A 16172-nucleotide genomic window follows, 5' to 3' on the forward strand; every position below is an offset into this window, starting at 1 on the left:
ATATATTCTTCTCAAGATTAGATGGTTATGCAATTAACTGCTTAGTTTTAAAACGCATTTCTTAAGAAATATTCAAGCATAAGACTGTATTGACTAAAATATCATGGGGAAAAAGGGAAAAATGAAGAAGGAAATAGGCTATGCGTGAGACAGGTCATGACTCATGATCAAGTGACTCATGATCAATTTGATTAAAACACTTTCCCTCTGAGGTACACTATATAAATACAGTGATTAGTAACATTTCAAAAGATCTCTTTTCTCTCTGTTGAACACTTAAAATCAAAGGAACAGCTTTTTATTATACCAGGCAGTTAGAAACATGGACCCTAATGTCCTAACCAAGAATCCAAACTGCAAACCAAATCAGAGATTATATTTCCATTTTTACCAATGGCCCACAGTAGTTTACTGGGAGCCAGGCTTGGCACAGAATAGTATCCATTGGCTTATTTTTATGAGTGACCATGAATGGGTTGAGGGGTAGGCATTTTCCACTTCAGTAAGGCACTCAAGAACAAGACCATAGAGTTAACGCTGACCAGGAGCCATTCCAGTGCATCATAGAAATAGGTCTTCACTGTAGAAAATGTTACAAAGAGGGGTTAGACTAATCCAGTACTTAGTGGTATACAGGTACTTCTCTGGTGCCCCCTTAATTTCTGCAACATGTAAACTTTTATTTTAATGGTAACAAAACTTCTAGACCTTTATGGTTGTGGGGAAAAAAAACACTTTTTCTGCGTAACGAGTTAATTACATTTAAAATTAGGATATCAAATTAAAAGTGAACTCATTGTCTATGCTTAGCATTATTGTTAATGCATAATTCATGCCTGCACTATTTATACAACGCTGGTATAAAAGGTAAGATACTATGACAATGTTAATCTTTTTAAATTAAGAATTAAAACACAAGCACATACATTACTGCATTCTTTATTTCTAACTAAACAACAAATTATCTTTGTTTCATAATGCACCAAATTGTGAGAGGGCCAAATCACTGATGAGTAACACATTAAAAAAAATCAGAAAATAGATTATTTATAAAAGAGTAGTGTATTGTGGAGAACTACATTTTTGTATGCAGATTGTATGTAACATACTAGTTTGTTTACTGTCCTGTATTGAAATGACATGCTTTAATATATTGGTTTGTAATTACATTGCCCTCTATTGACTTGCTGGAGGACATACGCTCTACTATTGCTAAGTAGGTATTACAAGGGATAGAAACCTGTGATTTTTGCAGCAGCAGGTAAATTCTGTTTCCTGAATACGCACTTGTGATAATCCTGGTGTCCCTATATTGTTGCAAATTCTCTGATAAACATAAAGAGTAGATTTGTTCTATAGTTTCATTGTAGTCCTCTGCCTGTCTGTATCCAACTGTTATCTCTTGTCTTATCCTTAGATTGTAAACTCTTTATGGCAAGGATCACCCTATTGTTCTGTTTGTGTAGCACTTAGCACAATAAAGTCCTGGCGTATGACTCTTATGTGCTATAGCAGTGTTTCCCAAACTTGGGACGCCACTTGTTTAGGGAAAGCCCTTGGCGGGCCAGACCGGTTTGTTTACCTGCCGCTTCTGCAGGTCTGGCCAATCGCTGCTCCAGGCCAATTGGCGCTGCTGGAAGCGGCGTGGGCCAAGGGACGTACTGGCTGCCGCTTCCAGCAGCTCTCATTGGCCTGGAGCAGCGAACCGCGGCCAGTGGGAGCCTTGATCGGCCAAACCTGCAGATGCGCCAGGTAAACAAACCGGCCCAGCATGCCAGGGGCTTTCCCTAAACAAGCAGCATCCCAAGTTTGGGAAACACTGTGCTACAGTAATACAAATCATACTACTAACCTGAACTAATGGAACCTGATCTGCCTGAGGTGAAAACAAGATAAAGACAATGGATTAAAGAGGTATGGTATTCCCCATCATCTCCTTGGCGTGTTGAGTCTGAAGTATAAAGTCAATGCAGTGATCCTCATTGTTAACTATTTCACTGTACCTTATTTCAGGGCAGGCAAGCAGCTGCTCTGGGCTTGTAGGAGGAGTTTGAGACTGTGAATGTGTGCCACTTCCTGGCAGTATCCAGGGCTGTGAGGCACCTCAGTACCACCTGACCATGAGGAAACCTTGTTTGTGCCTACCGTGTGTCAGTTCCCTGACTCCACCAGCCACGGACAACATAAATATTCCCCTCTGGTCCTTGCAGGCCCAGCTTGCTCTCTACAGGTTAGCACCAAGCCCTGAGCTCTCTGAGCCTCTCCCTGGAGTGTCCAGCCTGTTCCAGAGGACACTCACAGCATTCACAGATACGTTGCTTTCAAAGAAACAGTACACCCCCGCTTTCTGTTTCACCTCAGTACACCGCTTTGCTCAACACACGGCACTTAGATATGTTCATAGTGAAAACAAATTATAAGTTTATTTAACAGATTAGAGATTCAAATAATACCAAGTAGAAACACTGTAAACAAATGTTTACATATCAAATAAAGTCATAACACATTTTCTAGAGCCTACACTAGGTATTTTCATGTTTTACAGAGCAATGCTTTCCCAAAGTTCTTCCAGCATTTTGCAGCCAGGCTTGGCTGTGATCTGCTGTTCATGAGACAAGTACACTGTTCAGCTTGACTCCTTGGTGAAAAAGACAATGGGTATCTCTTGGGTCCCAGATGTACTCCAACAGTACATTGTCTTTACTTGTAAACAGGATCCTTTCCTGCTGTTTGTATCATCCTGTACATTTCCTCTCATGAAGATTTTACAATCTCACCATTTGCATTTGGCTCAGTATACAAACAGGCATCCAGTATGAGACGTACAATGTCCAACGCACCACATGGCGAGACAGAGAGATAAATGTCTGTTTCCTCCTGCTTGAAAGGAACCTGTCTGAGACATGTCACCTCTTGGTTAGCTGCCATAAAAACCTAATTATCAGTATAGATCAGTGGCTCTCAACCTTTCCAGACTACTATATGCCTTTTCAGGAGTCTAATTTGTCTTGCATACCCCCAAGTTATACCTCACTTGAAAACTACTTACTTACAAAATCAGACATAAAAAAGTGTCACAGCACACTATTATTGAAAGATTGCTTACTTTCTCATTTTTACCATATAATTATAAAAAATAAATACATTGGAATATAAATAGTGTACTTACATTTCAGTGTATAGTATATACAGCAGTATAAACAAGTCTTTGCATGAAATTTTAGTTTGTACTGACTTCTCTAGTGCTTTTTATGTAGCCTGTTGTAAAACTAGAAAAATATCTAGATGAGTTGATGTATTCCCTGGAAGACCTCTGTGTATCCCAAGGAGTACACGTACCCCTGGTTGAGAACCACTGATATAGATATATCACTCCTTAAATCAGTGGTCCCCAACCTTTTTCATCTGGCGGGTGCCAGACAACGAGCCACCAAGGACCATGGCTGGCGGATGAGCATCCACCAAAATGTCACCGAGAAGCGGCTATGTCAATAGCAATCGCCGCCAAAATGCCACCGAGAAGCAGCGTCATCCAGAGGCGTCGCCGTCGAAATGCCGCTGAAAATCAGCAGCATTTCAGTAGCGACGCCTCTGGATGACACTGCTTCTCGGCGGCATTTCGGCGGAAGCTCGTCCGCCAGAAAGTATGCGGGCGCGCACAGATGCCCCGGCGGGCGCCATGGCACCCAGGGGCACCGTGTTGCGGACCACTGCCTTAAATATTATCCGTACATGCCTCTCACAATGGGTATGATGACAAGTGGGCTACTGGCTCTCAATAGAGACCTTACATGTTACCAGTTAGAGAATTATTATGCATGTATCTGACTCAGTGGGGCCATGTAAAACTTGTACCTCCTGTGCCCTCTGCCAGCTTGGCACCAAGAGGTCCCTAGGTCACAGAGTTAAATCCTAGCTTCACTGCAGACAGTGGGAGTTTTGCCATTGACTTAAGGAGTTATGTATCTATACTGAATATTATGATCTTATGGCAGTTACCCAGGAGGCTGAATGTCTCAGACAGGCTCCTTTCAAGCAGGCGGTAACAGCTGTTTATCTCTACTAACTTGACCATCTGATTTGCTCCTAAGACCCCCAGTGTCCCCAGTGTCTACCCCCATCCCTCCCTCCCTCCTCCAGACCCGCTGCCCGCCCATTCGCCCTTCATTTTGCCCTTCCCTCCACCCACAATCTGCCCCTCCACGCACTCATCTCCTTCTCCCCCGCAGCATCCCTCTCCCTCCTTCCCCACGCCCCTACCTCCCGGGGCAAGGCACAGGCAGGAACCCTTCGGGCCGCCGGGGGAGCCGGAGCAGAAGCAAAGCAAGGGCAGCCCGGGCTGTGAGCCGGCTTAGCTCCGCCCGCCTTGGCAATGCTGCCGCCGCCGCCGCGCCGCCTCCTTCTCACTCCTCTCCGCAGCTGCCTCCCGACTCCCAGCCCCAGCCGCCGGGCTGCGCGGCGAGGCGCAGAGGTGGCCGTGCCATCGGCTGGCGAGGCAGAAGAGGAGGCTCCGCTCTGGGGACAGCCACCGGCTCGCCCGCAGCGGCAGCTAGAGCTGCTCCCCCAGCCAAAGGGGCATCCCAGCCTCCCGCCTGTGTAGCTAACTCTTCTGGGGAGTCGTGTTGTGTTTTCTCCCTCCCGCATCCTCGCCCTGGGCGATTATTTTGTAGCACTGGCTGCCCCCCGCCCCGGCCCGGCCCGCTTGATCTTTCTGGGGAGCAGTTTGAACACTATTGGAGAGCGAGCGAGCGAGCAAGCAAGAGATCTGCCCGCACTTGTAATGCGAAGTATTAACAACAAACAGAAGTCAGTCCCCGCGTCGAGGAAGGGCGCGGGCCCCCTGGCCCTGCTGCGGGGCAGAGCTTTCTGACAAATAGCTGAAGTTCAGTTGATCCTGTCTGAAGTTGAGCTCTCAGAGCAAACCGAAAGGAGGAGAGGCGAGGGCGCCCGAGAGAACTACACTGCAGCTTGCTGCTTTCTTTTCAACACTTTCCTCAGCTCTTCTGCCACAAGCTCTGCTGCTCTGTCTGCATGGAGTGGGAAGGCACTGGCAAGAGAGGCTGCTAAGGTAAGCTGATGGCCTTATATTTTAAAACACGCGTAAGTGCAAAAAATAGGAGAGATGGGGAGGATTTTGTCACAGAAGTAGCGTGAGAGGTCTGATGAGACTATCAGTGATGCGTTTAACAGATGCACAGTCTGCAGCCGAAACTTGTTAAGTTGTCCAAAGCCAACATAAGCAAAGGGAGAAATTCTGCTCTGCACGAATTGGTTCATAGCGCCCTCTGATGGCTGCAGTCAAATATACACTGTGTGGCCACACTGGTAAGGAGTATAGTGCACATGGAGTAATATCAAACTTTTGATATATGTTCCCTTAAGGAGAAGAGCCCTAGGAAAAATAGGCTTCACTCTTAGAAGCAGGGCATCCCGTATGTGTGCTTCTATGATTTAGGTTCTGTAGAAATAAAGGGTTGAGAAACTTGGGAAAATGTTAATATCTTAACTTTTAAAAAAAGAGAATAGGAGAATACACAGACACATACTGGAACTGTTGTTTGGAAAGGAAGCTGTTCTTTATTTCTAACGGAGTATTACAGTTGCATTAGTTCACATGAACTCTGCTAATGTAAAAAGATAAAATAATTTCTCAGGCCTTGCAGTTTCAGACAACTTGGAAAAAGTAAAAATAAAATAAAATAGAAAATCAGGTCATGAGTTAATTCTACTTTGATTCTGAAGCTAATTTAGTGAGCAGACTTTGACAAGGTTGTTCTTTTATTGCTTCTTTCTATCCTTAATATTTACAGTAGATAAGAACCTGCAAATTCTTTCTGATGCATTTTCAATATTTGTAGAATATATTTTGAGATCTGTACTACATCAGAGAACTTTTGTGTTTCCACAGAAAGGATCGAATATGCAAAGCCAACAGAAAACTGAAATAGCACTTTTGGTTGAAAAACACTGGCTTTGTGCCCCTTTCAAGTGTTTTACTTTTACTTCGTGATGGGAAGAGTAGAATCATCGGAACCATTGGGATATAGGTTGGATTTCACTAGTTGAAGATAAAACGAAGGTAATAGAAGACGACATGAGAGCATATTGTGTGTTTTATGCGTATGCATCCAAACAAACCTTCCACAAATAGACATGAACAGGAATTAGAATTTTTTTTTTTCCAGAGAGAGGCTAATGGAGAAATGTTATTGTTTTCCTCCTCCACTTTCACACTCTCAAGCCTATGAAGAAGAATTTTTTTTTATACAAACGAGAGAACAGGAAGGCTAGGGGGAGTAAATTTAACATCTGAGTCTATTGTAGAAAGTACTGAGCATTTCTACTTCAGCAAAAACAAAACACTGTTCTCAATAAATGTAATGATTTCATCATCAGTGCAATTTTTTCCTACTCTAGGAATGGCATTTTGTCAGAATGTGACGGGAAAGGATTTTTGTGTGAATTCAGTTATTTTAAATTCAAGTTTTGGGGTCTTTTTCCAGTGCTTTTCAGCAAAAAAGATACTACGATTTTTAGTCCCTTGACTTATTTAATCAGACTGTGTTTCACATGGAAAATGTAGAGACTTTACCTTCCCTTTAGTTTTATGTGTTATGCTTTACTGTTGTAGCTGTGCAAAGTACAGACAAGGCACCTGTGGTTCAACTTTTCAGAAATCCTTTGTTTTGTTTTCAGTACTGTACTTCAGATAAGCTGAGCAGCGAGTCTATCTTATTCTTTTGTTTTTAAGCAAAAATGCCTTAAGTGTACACTGTTATATTAGCTGGATCAACATTTGACATCTGAACACTGTGTTTTGTAAAGATGTATGCTTGAAGGGAAGGAACTGCCTAATGGATCATGGCTCTTATGTTTACACTACATATTTTATTCCTAGCGTTAGTGATGTTTGCTCTCTCCACTTTTGAAGAATCTGTAAGCAATTACTCTGACTGGGTGACTTTCACAGAAAATGTGGATCAATATGAGAAACAGAAACTGCAAGATTTCAGTGCCAACCAGAAGCTGAAAAAAGCTATTCTTCATCCAAGCTTATATTTTGATGCTGAAGATATCCAAGCACTGAGGCAAAAGTCTCGTACAAGCCATTTACATCTGTTCAGAGCTATCAGAGGTGCAGTGACAGTTATGCTGTCCAACCCATCATACTACCTACCTCCACCCAAGCATGCTGATTTTGCTGCAAAGTGGAATGAGATTTATGGTAACAATCTGCCTCCCTTAGCTTTTTATTGTTTGCTATGCCCGGAAGATAAAGCTGCCTTTGATTTTGTTCTAGAATACATGGACAGAATGGCTGGCTACAAAGACTGGCTGGTTGAGAATGCTCCAGGAGATGAAGTGCCACTTGGCCACTCCTTAACAGGTTTTGCCACTGCTTTTGACTTCTTATATGGCTCACTGGATAACATCAGAAGACAAAAATATCTAAAGAAGATCTGGGTTGTGAGTGAGGAAATGTATGAATATTCAAAAGTCCGCTCATGGGGAAAGCAACTTCTCCATAACCACCAAGCCACTAATATGTTAGCACTGCTCACAGGTGCCCTGGTTACTGGGGTGGACAAAAAATCTCAGACAAATATTTGGAAACATGCCGTGGTTGATGTGATGGAAAAAACCATGTTTCTACTCAATCACATTGTAGATGGCTCTTTGGACGAAGGAGTAGCTTACGGCAGTTACACAGCTAAGTCAGTAACCCAATATGTTTTCCTGGCCCAGCGCCATTTTGGTATTAATAACCTAGAAAACAATTGGCTGAAAATGCACTTTTGGTTTTATTATGCCACACTGTTACCAGGCTATCAGAGGACTGTGGGCATAGCAGATTCTAATTATAACTGGTTTTATGGCCCTGAAAGCCAGCTGGTTTTCCTGGATAAGTTTGTAATGAAGAATGGAGCTGGCAATTGGCTGGCACAACAGATTAGAAAGCACAGGCCCAAGGATGGCCCAATGGTGCCATCCACTGCACAAAGGTGGAGCACACTTCACACTGAATACATCTGGTATGCTGCAGAACTAACTCCTCAACCTCCCCCTGACTATGGCACTGCTAAGATGCATGTGTTTCCTAACTGGGGGGTTGTTACTTATGGGGCTGGGTTGCCAAATACTCAGACCAACACCTTTGTGTCTTTTAAATCCGGAAAGCTTGGTGGCCGTGCAGTCTATGACATAGTTCACTTTCAGCCATATTCCTGGATTGATGGATGGAGGAGTTTCAATCCAGGACATGAACATCCAGATCAGAACTCCTTTACTTTTGCCCCCAATGGACAGGTGTTTGTATCTGAGGCCCTATATGGACCCAAGTTCAGCCACTTGAATAATGTACTGGTGTTTGCTCCATCTCCTACAAGTCAGTGTAATCAACCTTGGGAGGGACAACTTGGGGAGTGTGCACAGTGGCTTAAGTGGATTGGTGATGAGGCTGGAGACTCAACTGGGGAGATTATAACAGCCTCTCAGTATGGGGAGATGATGTTTGTGAGTGGTGAGGCAGCATCTGCCTACTCTTCTGCAATGAAACTGAAAAGCGTGTATCGTACTTTGCTACTCCTAAATGCTCAGACATTGCTAGTAGTAGACCATATTGAGAAGGAGAAAGACTCTCCCCTCAGCTCTGTCAGTGCCTTCTTTCATAATCTTGACATTGATTTTAAATATATACCCTATAAGTTTATGAACAAATATAGTGGAGCCATGATGGATGTGTGGGATGCTCACTATAAGATGTTTTGGTTTGATCATCATGGGAATAGTCCTGTTGCCAGGATACAAGAGGCAGAGCAAGCAGCAGAGTTCAAAAAGCGATGGACTCAGTTCATAAATGTTACCTTTCCCATGAAAACCACCGTTACAAGAGTTGCATATGTGTTCTATGGACCGTATGTTAATGTTTCTAACTGCAGATTCATAGATGATTCGAAATATGGATTTCAAATTTTTCTAAATGTCAACAACACTGAAAATATTGTCTCCATTGTGACTGAATATCACAGTCTGAGGACAAGGTTCAATTATTTGGGATTTGGTGGCTTTGCCAAGGTAGCTGATCAAAACAAAGTTATCAAATTTGGTCTAGGCACTGAAGCTGTACGAGAACAGATAACAAATAATAGAACAGTTTTCCCATTTGGATTCAAAGTGAATATAATAGCAGGATTAGTTTTGGGCATTAGTTTGGTAATACTGGCTTTTCAGTGGCGGTTTTACATTTCCTTCAGCAAATTGTTGCGCTGGATACTAATACTGGTTATCACACTGTGGTTTATTGAGCTGGTGGATGTATGGAGCACTTGCACTCAGCCTATCTGTGCAAAATGGAGCAGTGACATCATAAATGTAGACCCTAATACAGGCAATACAGCCAAACAGTTAGAAGGAAACCCTGTTGTTTTGCCAGATGTGGTAATTACCTCACTTCCCAGTTCCGGAGCAGACATTTTAAAGCAACTTTTTTTTAACAGCAGTGATTTCATATACATCAGGATCCCTACAACTTACCTTGATATCCCTGAAACTGAATTTGAAATTGACTCATTTGTAGATGCATGTGAATGGAAGGCTTCTGATATCCAAAGTGGCCGTTTCCGTCTACTCCGAGGCTGGCTCCAATCCCTAGTCCAAGACACAAAACTGCATTTACAAAATATTCATTTACATGAAGCCAGCAGAAATAAATTAGCTCAGCATTCTATCATAAGTAAGGACAAAAAGAGAAGATCCAGAAAGAGAGAGTCTTTGTCAGAACAAAGAAGCAGAACAAGAGGAAAATTAGACAAAGATGCTGAATACATTAGGGAACTGAGGAGACACCTTGCCTATTATCCAAATGCACGTCCTGTGCTTAGTTTAAGTAGTGGGAGCTGGACATTAAAGCTTCCTTTCTTTCAAGAAATCATAGGTCCCTCAATGAGGGCATTGTATGTAGTAAGGGACCCTCGGGCATGGATCTACTCAATGTTGTATAAAAGTAAGCCAAGCCTTTACTCCTTGAAAAATGTTCCACAGCGCTTAGCTATGCTGTTTAAAGTGGAAGGCGGGAAAGAAAAGTGTGGTTTAAATTCATGCTATGCCTTTGAATATGAATCACTGAGGGAAGAACTCTTGGATTCTAGGTCAAATGCAGTTTCTGTGCTGTCCCATTTGTGGCTAGCAAACACAGCAGCAGCGCTGCGAGTAAATGGGGATCTGCTGCAGACAAATTATCAGCTGGTCAAGTTTGAAGATATTGTGAGCTCTCCTCAGAAGACAGCTGAAGCAATTTATGCTTTCCTTGGTATTCCTCTGTCTCCTGCTAGCTTAAACCAAATATTGTTTGCCACCTCCACCAATCTTTTCTACCTTCCTTATGAAGGTGAAATATCACCAACTAGTATTCATGCCTGGGAACAAAAAATGCCTATTGAAGAAATTAGACTGATTGAGGACATCTGTTGTACCTTGATGGACCATTTAGGATACCCAAAGTTTACAGTTTAAATGCTGCAGGTCAGCAGTAGTTTGCACTAATGATCCCCAACTCCTCAATGTGTGAATAAGAATTAGAGAGTTTGTTTATTCTTGTAAAATGTGTGTACAGTCTGTTACATGCAGAAAGATTTATTTAAAAAAATAGATATTTGTTCTAGCAGGATTTTTAAAAGCAAACACTTATAACTACTTTTGCTGCCTTTCAAATAAAGCTGTGTGAACCTTTACAAATCTACCAGCTGGGGAATGGATAGGTCAAGGGATTGGTAATAAACTATGGAGCCTTGCACTTCCAGGTGAACAATTTGACTCCAGCCCGAGTGGGTAGTTGCCCAAAGTAGTTACCATCTGATGGCTGTTTGGTGGCCTATATGAAATGAGTTGGTGGTCTCAGCCCACTTTGTAATGGGATCAGATTCGCAGGTATATTCTGGCCACTTGCTACCCCAATGGGGCAAAGTAGCCATAAACTGAGTAAAACTGGGGTTTAAATCTGTTGTTCATCACTTGAGTTGGTGGACTAGTAAATCTGGCTCCTTATTAGGAGTCTCAGCAGACAGGCCAAGGGCTGACTAGGCATAGAAACTGAATGACATGTGATATGGTTCCTCCAGGTCAGAACTGAAGCTCTTTGGTAGGGTTTTATGAGGATGAGTTCTTGCTGTAACTATTCTGTAGATAAAGAGAAGACTTCAGTCTTCAGTTCCATCAATCTGGCACCTTCTCTGAGTACTAAATGAACTTTGGGGATGGGTGGGAGAGGGAAACCATCACAAGAAATCCATAAAACCCCATAAATCTATCAGTTAAAAATTAGCTGAGAGGTTTCTAAAGGATCCTATGAAACTCCGGCGGTGCTCCACCATACTAAACTGCCCCTGGATTTTCAAAGCTGCTAATGCCCTCGCCACTGATGCTGCTGCTCTGTGCACCTCCTCTTAGCTAAGAGAATCTGAATGAACTTCCTCTTTTCTCAGTAAGACTCCTCCATCCTTCTTTGTTTGTTGTAACACACTATGAAGTCTCCTCTCTTTTTAGCTGACCATTGTGCATAACTCTCACTAATTCCAGTGGCAAAGGTGTAGGAGTTCCTGTCAATGCAAACATTCGATGTGGTCATCATCAGTGGTAATATATTAATATCAGGTGGGAATGTAGTGATTAGAAGAACCCAGATAAATCTCCAGACCCGTATTTCATCAAGAATGATTAACTTTTCTGTAGACTAGATCTGCCAGCAACATCTTATGGCTGGTCAAGGTTGCTCTTTGCGTTGAGTCACTTCAAAGAGGTTTCTCTCTCCTACTCCAGGCTTGGATGACAATTAATCTCAGTAATTTTCTTTCAAGCATCTGATTATTTTAAAATATGATCCTTGTTTCTTTAAATCTGCACTGAAATGTCACATTGATTTGGAAATACACACCCTTTCTGGGGTGAATATTTGCTTTTGGTAATATCTTCGTCATGCGGCTCTTGTGTTTTTCCTTGAGCCATATATATTTTTTTTCATTTCACAATGTTCTTTTTTTAAAAAAAAGACAATGTTGAAAGTGTCCTAATTTATCATACTCAGCATTCTTTTGAAATGCATACATACTGTAAATGTCTTCAGATGTGTAAATCAAACCATAGATGATGTCAGAGACATCTGCTTTCTTTACCATCTGTTTTTTCCCCCCATTACTAATGAAGTTGTCATGAAATGTGCTTAGTTTTGTTTGTAGGAGCTGGAATCAGAGTTTTGTGCTATTATATTGAAATATAACAGTAGAGTAATTACCATATATTTGGGTGACAAGCATTAGGCAATGTCAGGATGTAATGAGTTTCTCTCTACAGATTGCAATCCTCTTGCTGATGTTTAATATTAACATCTTGCTGATGTACTCCCCTTTTTTCCTGCTGTTCTCACACACACACACACACACACACACACATTTTCTGCACCCTCTGCATCCTTTTGTGATCTCTTCTTCTGACCTAGATAAAAGTGACTCTTTCTCAGCCATTCATTATTATGTCAAAATGTGCCTCTGGTGTGATAAAGATGTTGATATGTTGCAGTCTCAGTAACCATAACTTGGCTGTCATTTTCCTTTGATTATAATAGGGACTCGGAGCTGCTTTTTCCCTTCTTCTTTCCTGGGTCTTACCTCTGGCTAGGTAGAATGTCATGTTAAAAGAAATATTAAAGTTTGTTAATGTACACTAACATGTAAGTGAAATTTTGGATCCCGACTATCATTCTCTCAAATCAGTTTTTTTTTCTCTCTCTCTCTGTTATCAGTCATATGTAAAATTGTTGCATTGTTGCTAACACCATTGCTTTCATTTGACAGACAGATCATTTGCTTTTCTTCACAGGATTTATGATCTTGAATCAGAACAAACAGAAAGGCTTTCCTCTGTCATCTGTTTTAGGACTGCTCAAAGACTCAGGATTGACTGCGTTTTGGGGGGAAGTAGGAAAGAATATAAAATTCTCTTCTTGATAGTGCTGCATGAAAGGCTACAAATAGATTTTAAACCATCTCTTTTTGACGGGCCGAGGTGAAAAGGGGGACACTCATGGATCAGTAGGTCGTCCCTGCAGCTTTCAGCATATAGGGTTATCTCACGCCCTTTGGCTGATAATACATGTCACTACTATCATTTATTCTGGCATACCCAAGATTTAGGACCTAATTATCCACAGTCTTGCATCTTCTGAAGTTAAACCAACTATAATGTGCTCCTGTTCAGGTTTGGTAATGTTTTATACCCCTTTGTACAGATGTAATTGACTCCACTAGGTAAGCCATAGTCCTAAGGTTTCAGAATTCTAATTGCATGCATTACGGGAGCTTAAAATAACACAATATTGTTATATATTTTAAGGAAACTGAGCACATAGTGCTTTTGCTTCAAAACTGCTAACAGAGAACCCTATGATAGAGAACATTTCTACTTGCTGGGAAGAAAAGAGCATATGTCAACTAAACCACAAAGGACTATGTATAAAAGTAGCTTCTGGGACTGGATTAATCTCACAGAAGGAAAGAATATCAGAGCAAGTGAGGCTCTGCAGTGTTGTTGGGGCCTAATTTCTATAGAACACTTAACACAAACAAGAATCCAGAAATCCCAGGTCAGCAGATTTGAATTTTTATTTTTTTAGGCTGTATAAAATTAAAATATTACTAAAAATGCAGTGTCCCAGAGCTTCATACTGATCATATTCAAACCTGCTTTTTCATGTATCATGCCTCCATTGTCCAGTGGGTTCACCAATTTTGCAGTCCAGTCATACAAAAAAGTACCCATTGACTTCAAGTTGTGTGGTCTGTGAATGAAAAGAGTGCAGGATCAAAATGTAATCAAATGTGTCTAAATTTCTGTGATGTCACCTGCACAACAGTTTATGGATTTTGATAGCATTTTAGAAACTGCACAACTATAATTAGAGCTGGTTGGGGAAAAAAGTCTGTCAGTTTTGTTTTAACAGAAAATAGCTTTTCAACGCAGTGGAAATGTTCATGCAAAAATACCTGTTTTCCTGAGATAAATGAGTTTTTAATCAGAAAACCTTAAACTGAAAACAAAATACTGGTTTTGACAAAAATATGAAAAATTGTTTTGAGAAAACTTTCCCTCCCCCCATTTTTGTCTAAATTTGGAAAAAATGGGGAGAAAAAAATCTGTCAGCTCTCCCTACCATTCAGATGTGCATCCAGTGGACTCTCATCCGCTGTTCTGTTGCCTCTGTGTAACTCCGTTGAAATATAGCCAAGTTGCATTGGTGTAAGTGAAAGCAGAACTTGGCCCACTCTTTGATCAAGTATTCTAAAATTAGGCTTCCAGGCTTTGACAACTGCCCTATCTTTTAATCATTCTGTTCTGCCCAGGGCAGATGAGAAGATGGAAGAATAATAAGGCACATCAATCTATTGTTTTAGGTTGAAGAAATCAATACTTTGAAAATTATCTTTTAATTAACAGCTAGTTATAAGTAAAATAAACTGTGGGAGGCCTGAAATCTGATGGTATGGCAACTCTCCATCTACTTTTAATTTAAAATAGATCAGCTGTTAAATTTTAAATGATTTCTGAGTTAGTTACATGACTTCACTACCACAATAAGTACTTGTCAGAGGGTATGTCTGTGCTGTTGCAGGGAGTATGCCTCCCAGCCCAGACAGGAAAAGACACTAGCTTACCTTGAGCTAGTGTGCTAAAAATAGAGGAGTATGAACATTGCACCATGAACTAGCCACCTATGTCCAAGCCTGCTGACCCCCTGGAGCCGAGCTCAGGTGACTAGCCCAAGCTGCCACCCTTACTACCACATCCATGCTGTTATTTTTAGCATGCTAGCTCGAGCCAAGTTAGCATGTATTTGTTTATCTCGGCTGGGAGGCATTCTCCCAGCTGCAGTGTAGACATATCAAGAGGGTCTCCAATCAAGTGAATGTTGAATGCCTTTGTGCTGAAATTCTAGGCTAGACCCCTCAATGTATAAAAATCTAAGTTAACAGACAGGGCAAGCAGAGAGCTGGAAAAATATGTACGCTAGTTAGGAGAATGCCCATTGCAAACCCATAACTGAGACCTGTGTGTATGTTTCATTTAGGAGTTAAATAGAAGGATGTATTAGGGGAAGCAGGACTAAATAATCCAGGGGATTGGTAATGGATAGGAACCTTTCTTTGGTATGTCAATGGTTTGAGTCTAGCTCTAGGTCATTACAGACCTAAGGTCATAACCATATTGACCAAATCCTGTTGACTTACCCTGACTTCAGTGGAAGTACATGGATGAGGAAAGTGAGTGGGATTTACACAGACTGTATCAGGGTTCAAGGCCAAGACTATAGCAGGGTTCAAAAAAGAACTAGATAAATTCATGGAGGATAGGTCCATTAATGGCTATTAGCCAGGATGAGCAGGGATAGTGTCCCTAGCCTCTGTTTGCCAGAAGCTGGGAATGGGCAACAGGGGATGGATCACTTGATGATTACCTGTTCTGTTCATTCCCTCTGGGCATCTAGCATTGGCCACTGTCAGAAGACAGGATGCTGGACTAGATGGATCTTTGGTCTGACCCAGTATGGCTGTTCTTATGTAGTTAAATGAATTGGTGAACTCAGTATTGTTACTGGCAGTACATAATCACATTACGAAAACCACCATCACAACTGGCATCCTTATTAATAGCCTCAATATTTTTCCACTGGCAGATCATGGATACAGGACTTCAGTACCCTGGTATCATTCTGGCACCTTTCACTAGTACTAACATTCAAATGCTCATCCAGACCAACCTCAGTCCTTTAAGATGCCACTTTTCCAGGAAATAATGAATTTTTGAAAATTTAACCTGGGTACAATTTCAATATTTCCATGTATAAATGTTTTCAGCTTCCATATAGATAAAGAATTTTTCCACAGAAATAAATTTTTACTCATTATAAACAGTCTTTTATTTTCACTCATGCACAAACAGCCAAAAAAAAAAAAAGGGAAGGTGAAAGCTTTTGTCAAAATTACATTGATGCAGACATAAAATTTCAGCTATTGTAATGATAACTTATTTGCATGGTTCCATTCATAGATCAGACTGTATTTTCATTTTAAACAGAACGTTTTAATATTTCGCTATTTATTACCTTGAGATGATGTGACAAATGA

At 41.3% G+C, this 16172-nt stretch overlaps 1 protein-coding gene across 1 annotated transcript; it reads left to right on the forward strand.

Annotated features, from left to right (window-relative positions):
• Positions 1-4444: 4444 nt before the first annotated feature.
• DSEL (dermatan sulfate epimerase like) lies at positions 4445-15344 on the forward strand. Its single transcript, XM_039525947.1, has 2 exons — positions 4445-5068; positions 5909-15344. The coding sequence occupies exon 2, from the start codon at positions 6862-6864 to the stop codon at positions 10510-10512; it is 3651 nt and encodes a 1216-aa protein (XP_039381881.1). The 5' UTR covers positions 4445-5068; positions 5909-6861; the 3' UTR covers positions 10513-15344.
• Positions 15345-16172: the final 828 nt, after the last annotated feature.

The sequence above is a fragment of the Mauremys reevesii genome, linkage group 2 (assembly GCF_016161935.1).
Source record: "Mauremys reevesii isolate NIE-2019 linkage group 2, ASM1616193v1, whole genome shotgun sequence".
In the NCBI taxonomy this organism is placed as follows: Eukaryota; Metazoa; Chordata; order Testudines; family Geoemydidae; genus Mauremys; species Mauremys reevesii.